Here is a 14,559-nt window from a genome sequence, read left to right on the forward strand (position 1 = left end):
AGATGGTACATACTAAAGAAGAGTTTATGGATTTTAATCTTAAGTTCTAAATTTTATAGCATCAATGCCCTGTGAAGAATCCCATTATGGTATAAATAGTTAAAACCACAGAAATCAGGTTATTTCGAACTAACCTGAAGAAATCTGCTTATTTTGAACTACCCTGATGAAATGCAACATAATTATAACTGTATTTCAAACCAGAGATTACACGAGAAAAATCAGAAAATAGTTATTTGTACAATAAATGACGTGCTCCATCTACAGGTTATGTGCATTGACACATCTTTATTGAGAATTTATTGTACACAGGCACAAGATTACTGATTACAACAACAGAGCATTGTTCTTTAAGAACAAATAAACCAAGATGTAAATACAGTAGTTCACTTATTTATATTTTCCATACATCACTGATTGTGGACACTATTTTAACACAACATAAGCACCACAGTAACTGTACTGTACTTTATAACCATGAACCTTGGTGAAGAGGGAGCATTACAACGTGCACCATTTTGCCACACTGGAACCTTTTGGTTTATCTTTCTTGAATATGCTTTTCTCTTGAATGAAATGACTATTTTATTGTGTTTGTAAATGAAAAGATCCCAATTCGATAGCTTTTAAAATTAACATTCTATGTTAGAAGACAGGTTGTAATCTTTCAAAGATTGTGCTACTAGATCTTTGCTAGGTTATAACTTCAGTTTAATTCATTAAACATAACTCACTAAATTTAGGCAAAGCATAAAATTTGAGATTTATCTAATGTAAATAAAGATTCACAGTGCAAAGTTATTTTATGATTAAAGGACCGTTATAAACACGAAAAAGTCTGCAGATGCTGGAAATCCAAAGCAAACACGCATAAAGTGCTGGGGAAACTCCACAAGTCAGGCAGCATCTGTGGAAATGAACAGTGGACATTTCAGGCCAAGGCCTGAAGAAGGGTCTCAGCCTGAAACATTTACTGTTTATTCATTTCCATAGGTGTTGCCTGTCCTGCAGAGTTCCTCCAGTGTTTTGTACATTTGTTCGTAAAGGAATTGTATGGGATATAACAAAAGTTAATGCAGTGTCCACTTATCCACATATGGACAGTAATGTATTGATATGTTTGCTAACGTTTAGTTAATGGCCTGTAATACCTGAGAAATAATAAAAGATAATTCTGACATCATCACACAAACACATTTCAAGTCTCCAAGAAAAACAATTATAATATACAATTGAGAATATATGAAGGAAAACAAATTGCTGTGTTATGATAAAGCAGTGGGTTATCACATATCTTAATGACTTTTTACTTGGTATGTTTAACTCAGTACCTTAAAGAATTTGTTTGAATTCATTTACAATCATTTCCATGAACTGTTCATTTAGAAATGCCTATGGCGCATTGGCATTTTTCTTTGGCACTTCAGTAAACCACAGAAAGAAATTTTAAAACAGGGTACAGAACCTTCATCAGTTACAGCCCTTTCAAGACAGGGAACATCCCAAGGAGTTCTGTGGAGCAGATCATTGTGATGCATTCAGAATCATGCGGGAGAAAGTTGCAGAAATAGAGTGATGCTATTGGTGGGATTTAAAAACAAGGACCTGAAATTTAATAAATGAGAGGATGGAGATTTATTTGAGATAGAGCAGCCAAATCAAACTTTGTGATTCACTTTAAGTGTGAGCCACTAGTTGTCCTCTATCACATCCAGATCCAAGAAAACAACTTCTTGTTGCTTTTTAATGCAATATCTGGAGCAAAGCAAGTTACACCATACCAAATGATCAGAATTTTGCAAAGAGTTTATTTTAAAATGCAAAAGTTCCAGGCAATTACAGCTTGAGAGCTACACTTTTATTTACATGTGCCATCACGTCCTTCAGCTTCTGTGCTGAGCTATCAGTAGCTTTGCCAAGACTATGCAGAGATGATTGTAATTCTACCCAGTTAACTTAATGCCATTTGCAAATTTTCTGTCACTGTAATCACTTGCACTAAAACATTATCATGCAGCAGGAGTGATAATACATGTCTCATGCAAGAAAGGAGCATATCTGGTCTGGCATTGGATTCAGTTTCTTGGCATCAACTTAGCCAATATGGCAACATAGATATTTTAGGTACCTTTGATGTAGGGAGCATAAACCACTAAATTGGGCCATATGCACACTTATTTCATATCACACTTGTTTAATCTGAGACCTTTTTTTCAGGGTAGTTTGAAATCACTAGTCTAATCTTCAGATTGAATGTTTTTTTAAAATTTGTAATTTACCGTTATCTCAAAAAGTTCATGTTTCAGTTGGAGTGTGTCCATAGCAGCTTACTGCAAGAGATCAAGTTTAATCCAGGAAAATAATGTTATCACTCGGTCAGGCTAATCTGTTTGATCTGTATTTTTGATAAAAGGTTGGGTAGTCGTTGTCTGGCTACTTCTAATTTCTCTGAACTCTCATTAAAGTTGTCAGGTACTGTAAATCTGTGTTATGTTTTTAAGTTCACAAGATGATTAGAAAACCAAATGCCACAGTTTCAGCACGTCCATGGACATTGACAGTGCCAATCTGCTACTTCTAAATAAAACAGTACCTATAGCAGATATTTACCTGAGGTGATAAAATTAAGCAATGTAAACTAGCACAATTATGACCATTAATCTTCTCAATAAGAATAAAACCTTACTAAAATTGGTAGTTCTCTGCTTTGCTTAAAACAAAACCTAGCAAATTATTACTAACACTTTTAAAACAGTTAATATCGTAGTTGATCTGTTAACTATCAGTTCCCCCCCTCTTACTTCACCTCAATTATCACAGTTTGAGTAATCTCTTCTAATATCATTGGAGACTACTTTCTCGAGGTTTTGAACACAAAATTCAAATGCACTTTAGTGAATGCTCATTTCACATAAAGCTTGATTATCCCAATTAATTTCATACAAGTTGTTCATCAATAAATGGTATAAATGCTGGAGTGTTACATGTTTTTTAAAATTTGGCAGTATTAGCAATGAAAACTGCTATTGTTTACATGTGGAAACAGCTCATGAAAATACATTGTGGCTTGGTAATTTCCTCAAATTCAATTTGTAACATCAAAATCTGTAACGGTTTTCCTCCCTGCAGGAAAACACGTCATAAGGAGGCACGATTTCAATGTTAAAATTGAATATTACGATGTTCCAAAGCACTTTAGAGCCAATAAGTAGCTTTTAAATATAGTCACTATTACGATGTAGATAGTGGCATCCACATAGCATGCTCCCACAATAGGTTTAAGGCATATGTTCCTCAAAGCAAGCCAAAGGAAGCTTGTAAATTCACAGGAGAGCAGATTAAGTCTTAGTTTAAGATCTCACAGAATATACAATGCCACCAACAGTGGAGCACTCCCTCAATCTGCACTGGAAGACTCATCTACATTGTGAGCTGGGACTTGAATCCACAACCTCATGACTTGGACATATAATACTGGATTTGAGAAAGTACACAGTTAAGGGGATAAACAACACTAAAACATAGCTGCGTGGAGAACAATAAACGTGTGAAATTGCATAACTAGACTGAGGTTTGAAGCAAAGGTATCATTAAGTAAAAGCGTATAGCATAAGAAACTATTACTGAAGATCAAGTGGAGGCAAGTCTCCTGTTTCCTTTAGGAAGATTGCTAATCTATCTTGATTGGCTCTTATCCTCAAGTTCAGGAATAAATTGGGTAACATGGGAAAGGCTTCTACTTATTTAAAACTGTTACCAATGTGTTTGTAAACACAGTTATTCAAGCTCACTTAATGCCTGATAGAAATTGCATCAATGGTACAAAGTACTAGATGTTTTCCTGACCAAGCATCTTGAAATTAAAATTCCTATCAAAATGCTTTAATTCCTGACTATGCCACATATATCGTGACAGAAATGAGAAATACATTGACAAGCCTCAACATTTAATCCCACGCTCTAAAGAAAAATCTCCATCTTTGCTCCACATCACCAGTCTTGGGGCCTGATTAAATGATATTGCCAGCTTAAGGCCAAATAAAAAGCCATACCTGGTACTGGTAAAGGATTTGTTTGAACTTCTCTAAGTATAACTACTTTTTACATTGGATTAAAGATCCTCAGTCAATGAGGGGGCCCTAACTGTTCAGGATAGCTCAAAATGGAAGGACCAGCATCAAAAAATACATTTGACAAATTACATGACATGTCAACAAAATCAAAGCCCATGTGATTGAGGGGGTAAATTAAAAAAATTGGCCAAGTGGCAGAAAGAATACAGCTTTTCAAGAAAGGAATTAATGATATACATTTTGGATATTTTTCCTCAATATATTTCAGTGACCTGGACATAAATATAGGGAAGATAATTTCAAAGTTTTCAAAAAAAAACTATGAAATTGAGTAAATAGTGAGTAGTATCCCATTCCAGGAATACAGAATGGGTTAAGTGAGCAAATACTTGGAAATTGAACTGTACCATATAGAATATGAGTGATTTTCATTAGAAGAATAAGAGTCAATATGAATTAAATGCTGCAATTTTAAAGGAGCTGCAGAAACATTGATGAGATTGGATGGGATGATTATCGAGTGGGAATAAGTGTATACAAGTTTTATTTAAAAAAGTTGCAGGACATGGGTTGAGTGAGATCTTGGCTAAATTAAGTCCTACAGTAAAAAATGTGCAAGCCTCCCAAAAGGTTGTGTGAATCCTACTAGAAATATTGTTTTGAGTTGCAGCCATCGCACTGTAGAACGATTATGAATGTTTTTGATAGAGTGTAGAGGATATTCACCAGAATAGCACCAACAATGAGTAACTTTATATAAGTGAAGAGAGACACGCAAGATTTTTCCCTTTCAGAGAGGCCAGAGACGATATTTGAAAGACGTGTTTAAAATTGTGTAATTAAATGTGGAAAAATTGTTTTAAGTGGCGTACGAATTGTTAAGAGAGGAGGCAGAGGTAAATCAGTATGCAAAGAGAGAGAAGTGACACAAGGTGAAAAAGCATATGCAACTAGTAATGTTAATTTCGATTGCAGTCGTTCAAATTCAATACTAGCTCCTAAAAAGGGAAGAGGATAAATATTTGTAGGTTGTTGGGGAAAGATAAGTAGATGGACTAATTGGATAGTTCTTGAGAAACCTGACACAAATACTTTGGGCTGAATAACATTCTTCTGGGTGGCTATGAATTTAATTGGCACCTTTTTATATTTCTGCATTTTATTGCCTTTAAGGTCATTGAAGAGGATGTTGCTTAGGTCGTCTCCCTTACAAACAAGGGTTTTTAAACTGCTATTTACAAGCATTAACAGTTACTACGGCAAACTTATGCAAGCCACATTTGCAATACTCTATCGTTAATATGATTTATCTTAACCTACAGATTCAGCACCCCTTACTCCCCCTACTCCCCATATATCATTCACATAGTCAAAAGGATTATTGTGATGTTTGGTTTCGTTAAACTTTAAAAAAAAGGCACTGTTTGTTTCTCTACAAAACAAAATACCAGCAGTATGTGTCAGTATGGAGTTAATATCAGCTAATTTAGCCCTGTTAAATTAATTTTACGAGGAAGAAAATAATTGTAAGCACTTGCAGGGAGGTCATTTAATTTTCCTCTTATTTAGAATCTGTATTAAATCTTGTAATGTTAACATTACGTTGTGTTCAAATGGAGGAATTACTTAAATATAAAGCAGGAAATCGCAGAACTGGTTTACTAACAAGACACTTTCTCTGGATATGTGGTCAGTTTAAATAAACACACTGTCAGATACAATCCTAAGAAATGGTGAATTCAAATGCAAGTGAATTATTAGTTATGTCTGATTAGTAGATCCCATTTCCCTTTCCAGGCCATTTCCCTTCAACATAAATTCCCAAATGATCAAACTGGAAAATATTTCCACTTCACCAGCCCACATATTTATTTAGTCTTTATAAAATGCTTGGCACATCTGTGATTAGAAAATTAAATTCAAAACTTGCACCATTGCTGATATTTTAAGTAACTTTGTTTGAATCTTGCATTTGTGACATTTAATTGATTCCCTACAAAATAAAAATACAAAATTGCACTTTGTTGTCCTGGCATCATTTCGTTAAATTGTTACAAAGGTTGTATGCTGGTGAAAAAGGTTGAAGTTCAAATATTAAGGATACACTTACCCAACTGGCAGTATGTACATACATCACAAAAGGATATAGGATGTTTCAGACTGTTTTAACATATTTAATTACATTCTCTTATCCATAGTCAAAAGAGTTCCAGCATACTTTGATGGCATGGACCTGAAGGCTCAAAGAACAGATTAGGTGTTCCTGGTTTACAGAGGTTTAAAAGACTCCCTTCTGTTATGTGTGGTGACTTTCCCCTTTGGGTTACTTATGATCTATTTCATGTACAATTCCATTCACAGACCTGCTATAAGAATGAGATTACCATAGAAAAAAAAACACACACACACAAAACCTTAGGTTATATAGAAACAGTCAGGCTGTACTAAAGTCACAATCAATACTATTTGAGTAATATTCTATTCAATCATATACATCTGCAATCACATGTATAAAACAGTATTTTAAAATATTTGCATGGTACCTATTCAAAAGTTCAGCTGACTTATTTCTAAGTTGCTCTATGATTTTTTATATTTTGCAACTATACAGTTAATTCAGACAGCAGGAATACAGACAAAATTCACATCCCCACTTAGCTCTGAGCATTGACAAGTTAAAGCTTTATACACTAACTAGAAAACCTAGCACATCATGTGGAATAGTGAATGATGAGTTCACAGATAGCCTAAACAAGGAGAGAGTTCCTAAAACACTAAATAGGTGCTTTATTGTTGGAAGAGGCTGTTTCCAAAGTATATTCTACAGATTAATACAAGAATGACAATACCTCTAATATAGTGAGTACACTGCACTATTAGCCAAAGAAAGGTTACCCAACATCAGTTTAGCACATGAAAAGCCTAGTGATCTTAGACAGCACTTTAGTACTCTTGCAGCTAACCAACCAGTGAACCACATTGCACCACAGCTAAGATCTGTATTACAATATCCCTTTTCCATTGGCCCACATAGGTTTCAGTTTAACTAGTTAAATATCAAGTCCCCAATGCAGCTTTAAAAAATCCTTCAACAATTTGGCTTGATCGTTTGTGAAAAATGGTTGCAAACTGCAAACTGTTCGCAAGTTCATGCAGTAGGTCAGGACTCTTGGTGGGAATTGACAAGTCATAGTTCAAACAGTGTAGGGGGTTAAGAGGATAGACAAAAGACAATAAATAGATCTGATCTTTGATAGGCTGGATTAGAAATCTATCTAGGCCAACAAAAGGGAAACTGTATTTCTAAGTGACAAGTAGGACCTTTGGTCTCTAATATGATGGTATTTGGTATCCCTTGGAGGCTGTACCCAGGTTTTCAGCAAACGGTGGGCTCTGGAAGGTTTCTGCATTCTCAATTCCAGTACTGTATGGTGGATGGCCAGCGTCCAAGTGATCGTGGGAGAAGAGTGATGAGTCAGCTCCCAAATGGTACCTCTGCCATGCCTTAAAGGCTAGACCAGCCTTTAATGAGATTCATTAAAGGAAAAATATTATTATGCTTGTTAGTATATGATAATTCGGCACAAACAGGAAAAATATAACAGAAATGCAGTTAATTTAGTGGAGATTAGTCAAGTGTCTTTACAATACAGTATTCCATGTTCTCAGATTAAGCACACAGGTGTTCAGAAAACTCCAGTAAGACTTGTTTACGTTAGGTATTCAACCATATGTTGGGCAATGATTTCTGAAACTGATGTTCAAATGCATCTCTCTCACTGTAATCCAAATGAGATTTGTATAATTTCATAGCAAATATTATAACCTGTCTATTTACTTTCACCATCCACTTCCCAAGATTTAATATTAATTAAATTCACTTTAAAATTATGTTACCAATGTTTTACACATTTGTGAGAACAACTACTTCAAAGTTCTTCATTTATTATTCTGTCAGCGCACTAGATTCCACATTGATTTCACATAATGGAACTAAAGATGTGTTGAGTATACAGCTTGGAATTTGTTGCATGTAAAGAGTCAGGATTTTTGTATGGCAGAAAAATGTGTTCTATATTAAGGACAGGTTATTACATACAGTGACTAAATTCATAAAAAGGTATATACTGCTAATAAAATACAGGTGAATTTTTTTTTTGTCACATGAGGAAGTTTTTGCATCTCATTCCTTACTAAACTACACTATACTTTCAAATACAGGGGTACATATAGTGAAAACAATAGTGCTAATATTGTTTAATACTGAGTCCCAAAGAAAGGTCTCAGCCCGAAACATTGAATATACATTCATTTCCATAGATGCTGCCTCACCTGCTGAGTTCTCCTCCAGAATTTTGTGCATTGTGGCAATATTTCGTGTTTTAGTACTTAGCATTGGAATCTGGATTTTGTATGATTTATTTGTATTCAAGATTGTTGGCAATTATTCCTGCTATGATTTCAGTTTTGTGAGAATTATATTAATTATGAAATTGAGCTAAAAAGAATCTATTAGCTATGATCATCTCAGAAATAATGCCCAAATTCCAAACTATTTTGTGAAAGACTAACATGGTTAACTTTGTGCTTGTGAACACAAGAGGTTATTGCAAAACAGCTTTCAATAACGTGCTTCATCTCAGTCTATCTTGGTTAGGTAAACTACTATGCAATGAGATGTTAATTATTTAGTCTCAGAGCACAGAATGAAATAAAATCTTATCAATAATTAAATGTATTCTGTTAATGATATTAAAAAGATATTGTGATAGGGATACAGTCAGTTTGTTAACAGGCACAAGGGCGGTTTATATTGGTGAAGATGGTGAAGACTGAAGGACCAGTCTTTGGACATCTTCAACAAATCCTATACTTTTAAATTTGTTGAAGGCCAAGAGAGTCAAGAACCCCTGAAAAAAAAAATGACAGAATTTATCACAATTTATTAGAGTACAGGGAACGTTTGTACTCTACTACAGAACTTTAGATCTGATACAGATTTTTAATTAGATTATATCCTTCAAATGGCTCTTTCACTAACAGTGTCAGCCAGGCCACAGTTCGATCTTGCATCATTCTCACTTCTACATCAGAAGCACAAAGCTTAGGCCAAAATCATATTCTCACAACTTTCTAGTTGGAGAGCTTGAATGACAGCTGAAAGAAATGGGACAATAAGAAATTTGATTTTTCACTGGGGTGGCATTTATCCTCTTTCACACTGACTGGATTATTGGACGCAAGGGCCTCAATAACAGCTTGTGATCAAGTTCGCTCATAGTGTCCGAAATACTCACCCACGACAGAATGGAAAAGAAAGAAAAGGCAATGGCAGCCCGCGCGGCATCAGCACCTTGGTTGAGAGGAAGGTTTTCTGATGGGGTGTGTTGCCACTGATTTGCCAAAAAGCAGAAGCTTACGAACCACAAGAATGTCCACAGCCCTGAAACAAATTCAAAATGCGTCAAGTTAGTCGGTGAAAAGCAGAAACTGTGAATGTAGGAAATCTAAACAAGAACAGAAATTCCTAGAGATATTCAACGGGTTACGACACCATCTGTGGTGACAGGAAAAACGTTAATATTTCAGGTTAATATGACCGGAACTAGAAAAGTGGAAGTGTTTTAAATTGCCTAGAGGGGAAGGAATGCCTTTGATAGAATGGAGTATGTGCACATTATTATTGTCAACAATGGATTACCGTTGAATAATTACGAATGAAGCTGGGAACATAAAAATTGATAAAAATGTAAAGCAAAAGCCCCTAGAACAAAGTTAATCCTATCTGCAGCAAATTATAGAATGATACAAAGTTACAGCACAGAAATAAAAACACCACTGATCATACGCAACACATGCAAAATGCTGGAGGAACTCAGCAGGCCAGGCAGCACCTAGGAAAACAGTACAGTTGCTGTTTCTGGCTGAAACCCTTCAGCAGGAACATGCTGCACTCATTTCCTAGATGCTGCCTGGCCTGCTGAGTTCCTCCAGCATTTCGTGTGTGTGTTGCTTGAATGTCCAGCATCTGCAGATTGCCTCGCTTACCACTGATCAAATTACATTCACAAAGGGTACTCTGTCTATAAAGCACACATTTCTTAGCTCCTGGCACTTTGCCTTGCAAGTTACAGAATATCATCCAAAAAACCTTTTAAGAGTGCTGAGGATTTGTGCCCCAACTCCCTTTAGATTAGATTCAACTTTATTGTCATTGTGCCAAGTACAGATACAAAGCCAATGAAATGCAATTAGCATCTGACCAGAAGTGCAAAAGAATAGTGTTATTTACAAAATAACTGCGAATAAAAAGTGCTACAGCACACAAATATAAAAGTACTGAGACAGTACAATATGGGTGCAATACTGCTTAGCGCTGTGATGTGAGTTTCAGCAGGGTCACAGCCTCAGGGAAGAAGCTCTTCCTGTGCCTGCTGGTGTGGGAGCAGCGCCTACCGGATGGGAGGAGAGTAAAAAGTCCATGATTAGGGTGAGATGCATCCTTGATAATGCTTTACGCCCTGCCCAGTCAGTGTTTATGGTAGATGTTCTCAATGGTGGGCAATTGGGCGCTGATAATCCGCTGGGCAGTTTTCACCACCCGCTGGAGTGCTTTGTGGTCCGATACGGGACAATTGCCATACCACACTGAGATGCAGTTGGTGAGGATGCTCCTAATGGTACAGTGGTAAAAGTCCGTCAGTATCCTGGGACGGGGGTAAGTTGTCTTGATGCTGCGCAGGAAATAAAGGCGCTGTTGCATCTTTTTGATCAGGATGGAGGAGTTCAGGGACCAGGTGAGCTCATCGGAAATGTGGACATCAAGGAATTTGAAGCTTGATACACACTCCATTACAGCTCTATTGATGTAGATGGGGATATGAGTATGGCTCTTAGCATGCCTGAGGTCCACAATGACCTCCTTGGTCATCTGGGTGTTAAGGGCCAGGTTGTTGTCGGCACACCACGTGGCCAGGTGCTGGACCTTGTCCCTGTAGGGTAGGCTGTCTTGTCATCCCCTCTGCTCAGGCCAACCACCGTGGTGTCGTCTGCGAACTTGAGGTAACCATTTCCAAACCCATACAATATGGCTGTTTGGATAGATTATTTCCTTTTTCCCTCAGCTCCACTGTAATCTTTCAAACTATTATTTTTAATTATATGCGTCTAGATACTGACTTCTTCTACTACAGGAAGATGTTCCACTCGCCACCCAGACCTCTTAAATATGTGCACGATGATTGACTCTTCTTTCTGCTCTGAACTACCCCACTGATCGAATCTTTGAAATTTTTGAAATCTCTGTAGTGCTATCACATCCTCCCCTTAATGCAGTAACCAGAACTACACTTGTACCTAACTTAGGGTTTCATACAGTTCTAATATAATTTCCCAGATTTAATTTACGATGTCTCATCCAATAAAGACAATGATCCCATATACCACTTTGGCTGCTATCCACCTTTCCTGCTCTTTGCTATCACACAACCAGTATCTCATCATTTATCACACAACCCTATTTCCCCTTCACCTCGTACTGCTCCAGATTGAATTGGATGTTATTTTCCCGCCCTCCTGGCCAGTCCACAGACCTCACTCTGCAGTCCACAGCTTTCTTCCTCACTATTAGCTATTCAGTGAGTCCAACCCCTTTTCAGCAATCCAGCCACACAGAACAGAGGCCTATATAAGGCTCATGTAAAACTTTAAACTTTCCACGATATTGGTGCTGTTTTGTCTTAATGAGCAATTCTAGAAGGAATAAAATCTTAGTTACTGACTGTTTGGTAGTGAGAACCTTTTAGCATTGACTCTTCCCTACCAAATGCCATTGGTGTAAACAGATTCATAACAAAACAAAAAGCAAAGAGAGTAGCTTGGGAGAGCTTATCAAGCATCCTTCTACTGTTAATAACAATGAACATCTATCCATTACTTGCTTTGAATTGTTTTATAACATCAACATTGTCATGTTTGTCATTAACCATAATTAGCAATGTTCACTCCATCTAAATCAGCTTGTTCCCCAATTTAAACTGTTGATTAGATTAGATTATGAAGATACGCAGTCCTCTTTTATTGTCATTTAGTAATGCATGCATTAAGAAATGATACAATATTTCCTCCGGCGTGATATCACAAAACACAGGACAGACCAAGACTGAGAAAACTAACAAAACCACATAATTATAACATACAGTTACAACAGTGCATCAATACCATAACTCAGCGGTCCCCAACCACCGGGCCGCAAGGCATGTGCTACCAGGCCGCGAGGAAACGATATGATTTGGCCATATGAGTCAGCTGCACCTTTCCTCATTCCCTGTCACGCCCACTGTTGAGCTTGAACGCACGCGAGGTCATTACCCGCGCGTCATCCATGTCAGCACGGGAAGGAGATCAACTCCTCGAGCTTGCAAATGACGGCGGGCTGAAAAGTATGTTTCACATAACATCTCTGCCAGCATTCTGGATCAAGTCAAGGCTAAATATCCTGAGATAGTCACGAAAACACTGAAAACGTTGCTTCCATTTCCAACATATCTCTGCAATGAATGCAACGAAAACCAAATTGCGGAATAGACTGGACATAAGGAACCCCCTTCGAGTATCGCTGTCTCCCATCACGCCTTGATAGGACCGTCTTGTTGCAGGAAAACAAGTATCATTTTAGGCTCCCACTGATTCAGCGATATTGGTGCATTGCAATGATTTTGTATGTTCATATGAGGAAAATATGCGCTGCGTGTTTGATATCCAACTTTACTTAAAATGTTATGACGCTATTATAAGTGACTTATATAACCATGTAACAATTACGGCATGGAAACAGGCGATCTCGCCCCTTCTAGTCCGTGCCGAACGCTACTCTCACCTCATGCCACCGACCTGCACTCAGCCCATAACTCTCCATTCCTTTCCTGTCTGTATACCTATCCACTTTAAATGATAATATCGAACCTGCCTCTACCACTTCTACTGGAAGTTCGTTCAACACTAACTTCAAGCTCCACTGTCCTCCCCTGATAATTGTCTTATCGCTATATTCATGCGAGGAAAATATGCGCTGTGTGTTTAATATTAAATTCGTTAGATAAACCCTTTTAGAAACGAAATTGAGTGTATTAGCCACTTATCACCTATATTACAGTCGTGATTAACACACCCCCGCTCCCTCGTCATCGTCCCCGCCGCCAATAGAATCAGCAAAAACGATTTTTAAGAAATCGGCACGTACACACAGCATGCGCACTGGTGCCCGCGCAAGGCTTCATGGTCATTGTAGTCTTTCTCGGGGTAAACACAACGTATTTGACTGCTACTCTTGTACGTTGGCAACCTTACCCACCCACCCCCCCCACCCCGGTCAGCTGGTTCGCAAGAATATTATCAATATGAAACCGATCCACAGTGCGATAAAGGTTGGGGACCCCTGCCATAACTTGATGAAGAACAGTCCATGGCACAGTAAAAAGTTCAAAGTTTCTCAAATGTCCCACATCTCACGCAGACGGGAGAAGGAAGAAAACTCTCCCTGCCATGCCCGACCACAGTCTGACTGATTTCTTCATCAGTACTTCTTTCAATTAATCAACATTATCAATGTCTAGTTATATTCTGTCTATAATAAGGTGGGAAATACTCAGCGGATCAGGCACCATCTGTGCAGAGCATCATGGTTAACATTTCAAAATTAGAAAAAGATAAGAAAAAGGATGGAAAACATACTGTGTGTTTTAAGTGGACAAAAGAGTATGCGAGCAAATAGAGTCAGACTAACTAAAATGATAAGTAAAATTAAAGGCTTTTTCATCAAAATGTGAGCAGCATTCAGAACAAGATCGATCAATTGATTGCAACACAAAATGCTGGAGGAACTCAACAAGTCAGGCAGCATCTAAGGAAATGAATGAACAGTCGACGTTTTGGGCCAAGACTCTTCTTCAGGACTGACAGATTAAGTGATTGCACAACTAAAAGTAAATAGGTCTGTCAACGATAGCAATTCAGAGGTGCGGTTGCAATGTGGGCAATGCTGGGAAGTGAATATTTCGGAGTATTTCATACTCGAGAAGAAAAAAAAAGGAAAAGTTAGGAGTTCTAATAAATGATACTAGTTCAGTGATCAGGATGTAGAATTAATTTGGCTGGAGGTAAGAAATAATAAAAGTATATCACTGGCTCTGTCCTTTAGTACACCTAATATTGTAGAGTATAAAGGATTTTAGGTAACTGCATTAATTATGGGAGACATTCAGGATGATTTCTCAGAAGCCACTGGGAACCAATCAGGGAGCAGGCTCTTTGACATCTGATATAGTGCAATAAGGTAGAATTAATGAATGAAGCCATTGTGAAGGATTACCCAAGAGGTAGAATTTCAAATCTACTTTGATGGCAAGAAATTTGGTTCTGAAACTAGTAGCCTAATTTTGAATAAAGTCTATTACAATGGTATGAGGACAGATTTATCTCAAGTGGA

The 14,559-nt window shown here is 37.4% G+C and overlaps 1 protein-coding gene across 2 annotated transcripts in view; it reads right to left on the reverse strand.

The window, feature by feature from the left end:
• Positions 1-276: 276 nt before the first annotated feature.
• The window catches only part of syngr3a (synaptogyrin 3a), a 75,202-nt gene continuing 60,919 nt past the window's right edge, over positions 277-14,559 (reverse strand). Inside the window, exons 3-4 of one of the 2 annotated variants that reach the window (XM_072268631.1) lie at positions 9,371-9,516; positions 277-7,595 (exon numbers count right to left, since the gene is read on the reverse strand). In XM_072268631.1, coding sequence (XP_072124732.1) covers positions 7,404-7,595; positions 9,371-9,516 — 338 coding nt within the window. In that variant the 3' untranslated portion in view covers positions 277-7,403. Of the gene's footprint in view, positions 8,984-9,370; positions 9,517-14,559 lie in introns of both variants that reach the window. The other variant, XM_072268632.1, reaches the window with a different exon arrangement.

This window comes from Mobula birostris, chromosome 9 (genome assembly GCF_030028105.1).
Source record: "Mobula birostris isolate sMobBir1 chromosome 9, sMobBir1.hap1, whole genome shotgun sequence".
NCBI classification, from domain to species: domain Eukaryota; kingdom Metazoa; phylum Chordata; class Chondrichthyes; order Myliobatiformes; family Myliobatidae; genus Mobula; species Mobula birostris.